This window comes from Buceros rhinoceros, unplaced genomic scaffold (genome assembly GCF_000710305.1).
Source record: "Buceros rhinoceros silvestris isolate BGI_N320 unplaced genomic scaffold, ASM71030v1 scaffold32483, whole genome shotgun sequence".
NCBI lineage: Eukaryota > Metazoa > Chordata > Aves > Bucerotiformes > Bucerotidae > Buceros > Buceros rhinoceros.
Window position 1 is genome coordinate 1 of NW_010402348.1, and position 469 is coordinate 469.

Here is a 469-nt window from a genome sequence, read left to right on the forward strand (position 1 = left end):
CCGCAGCACCGGCACCCCGATGAAGGTGGAGATGTTGGTCCACCAGGGCCACAGCGTGCCCGGCACCATCCCCGGGCCGGTGGTGGCCAGGGCCGAGGTGGAGAGGTGGTTCACGGCCCCCGGCGTGCGCAGGACCCGGCTGCAGGAGGGAGGCGTAGAAGGATCCGGCTGAAGGAGGGAGGCGTAAGGGGCTCCCTCTTCCTGCCGCCGGGTGAGTGCCCCAGCCGGAGACCTTCCACCTGGGGGTGGCAGGACCCCCCGGCTTCTCTGCCCAGAGCAGAGGAAGTGTCTTTAAAAGAAAAACGTACAAAGGATGTCACCCGGGAAACCCATATTCCATAACAGATCCGAACACCACCCCACAGACAGGTACCCAGTTTTTTTTCTGTTGAAATCCTACGGAGACGCTCCCAAAGGCTTGTCCTGGACATACTGGCTGGGGCCCCCCCGCACGGGCGGGACCCGCGAA

The 469-nt window shown here is 64.2% G+C and overlaps 1 protein-coding gene across 1 annotated transcript in view; it reads left to right on the top strand.

Annotated features, from left to right (window-relative positions):
* Positions 1-7: 7 nt before the first annotated feature.
* LOC104490348 (acyl-coenzyme A amino acid N-acyltransferase 2-like) overlaps positions 8-469 on the top strand; it is a gene marked incomplete at its 5' end in the record, with an annotated part of 4,554 nt that continues 4,092 nt past the window's right edge. Inside the window, 2 exons of the mRNA XM_010132619.1 lie at positions 8-126; positions 159-211. Of these exons, the coding sequence (XP_010130921.1) occupies positions 8-126; positions 159-211 (172 nt within the window). The remainder of the gene's footprint in view (positions 127-158; positions 212-469) is intronic.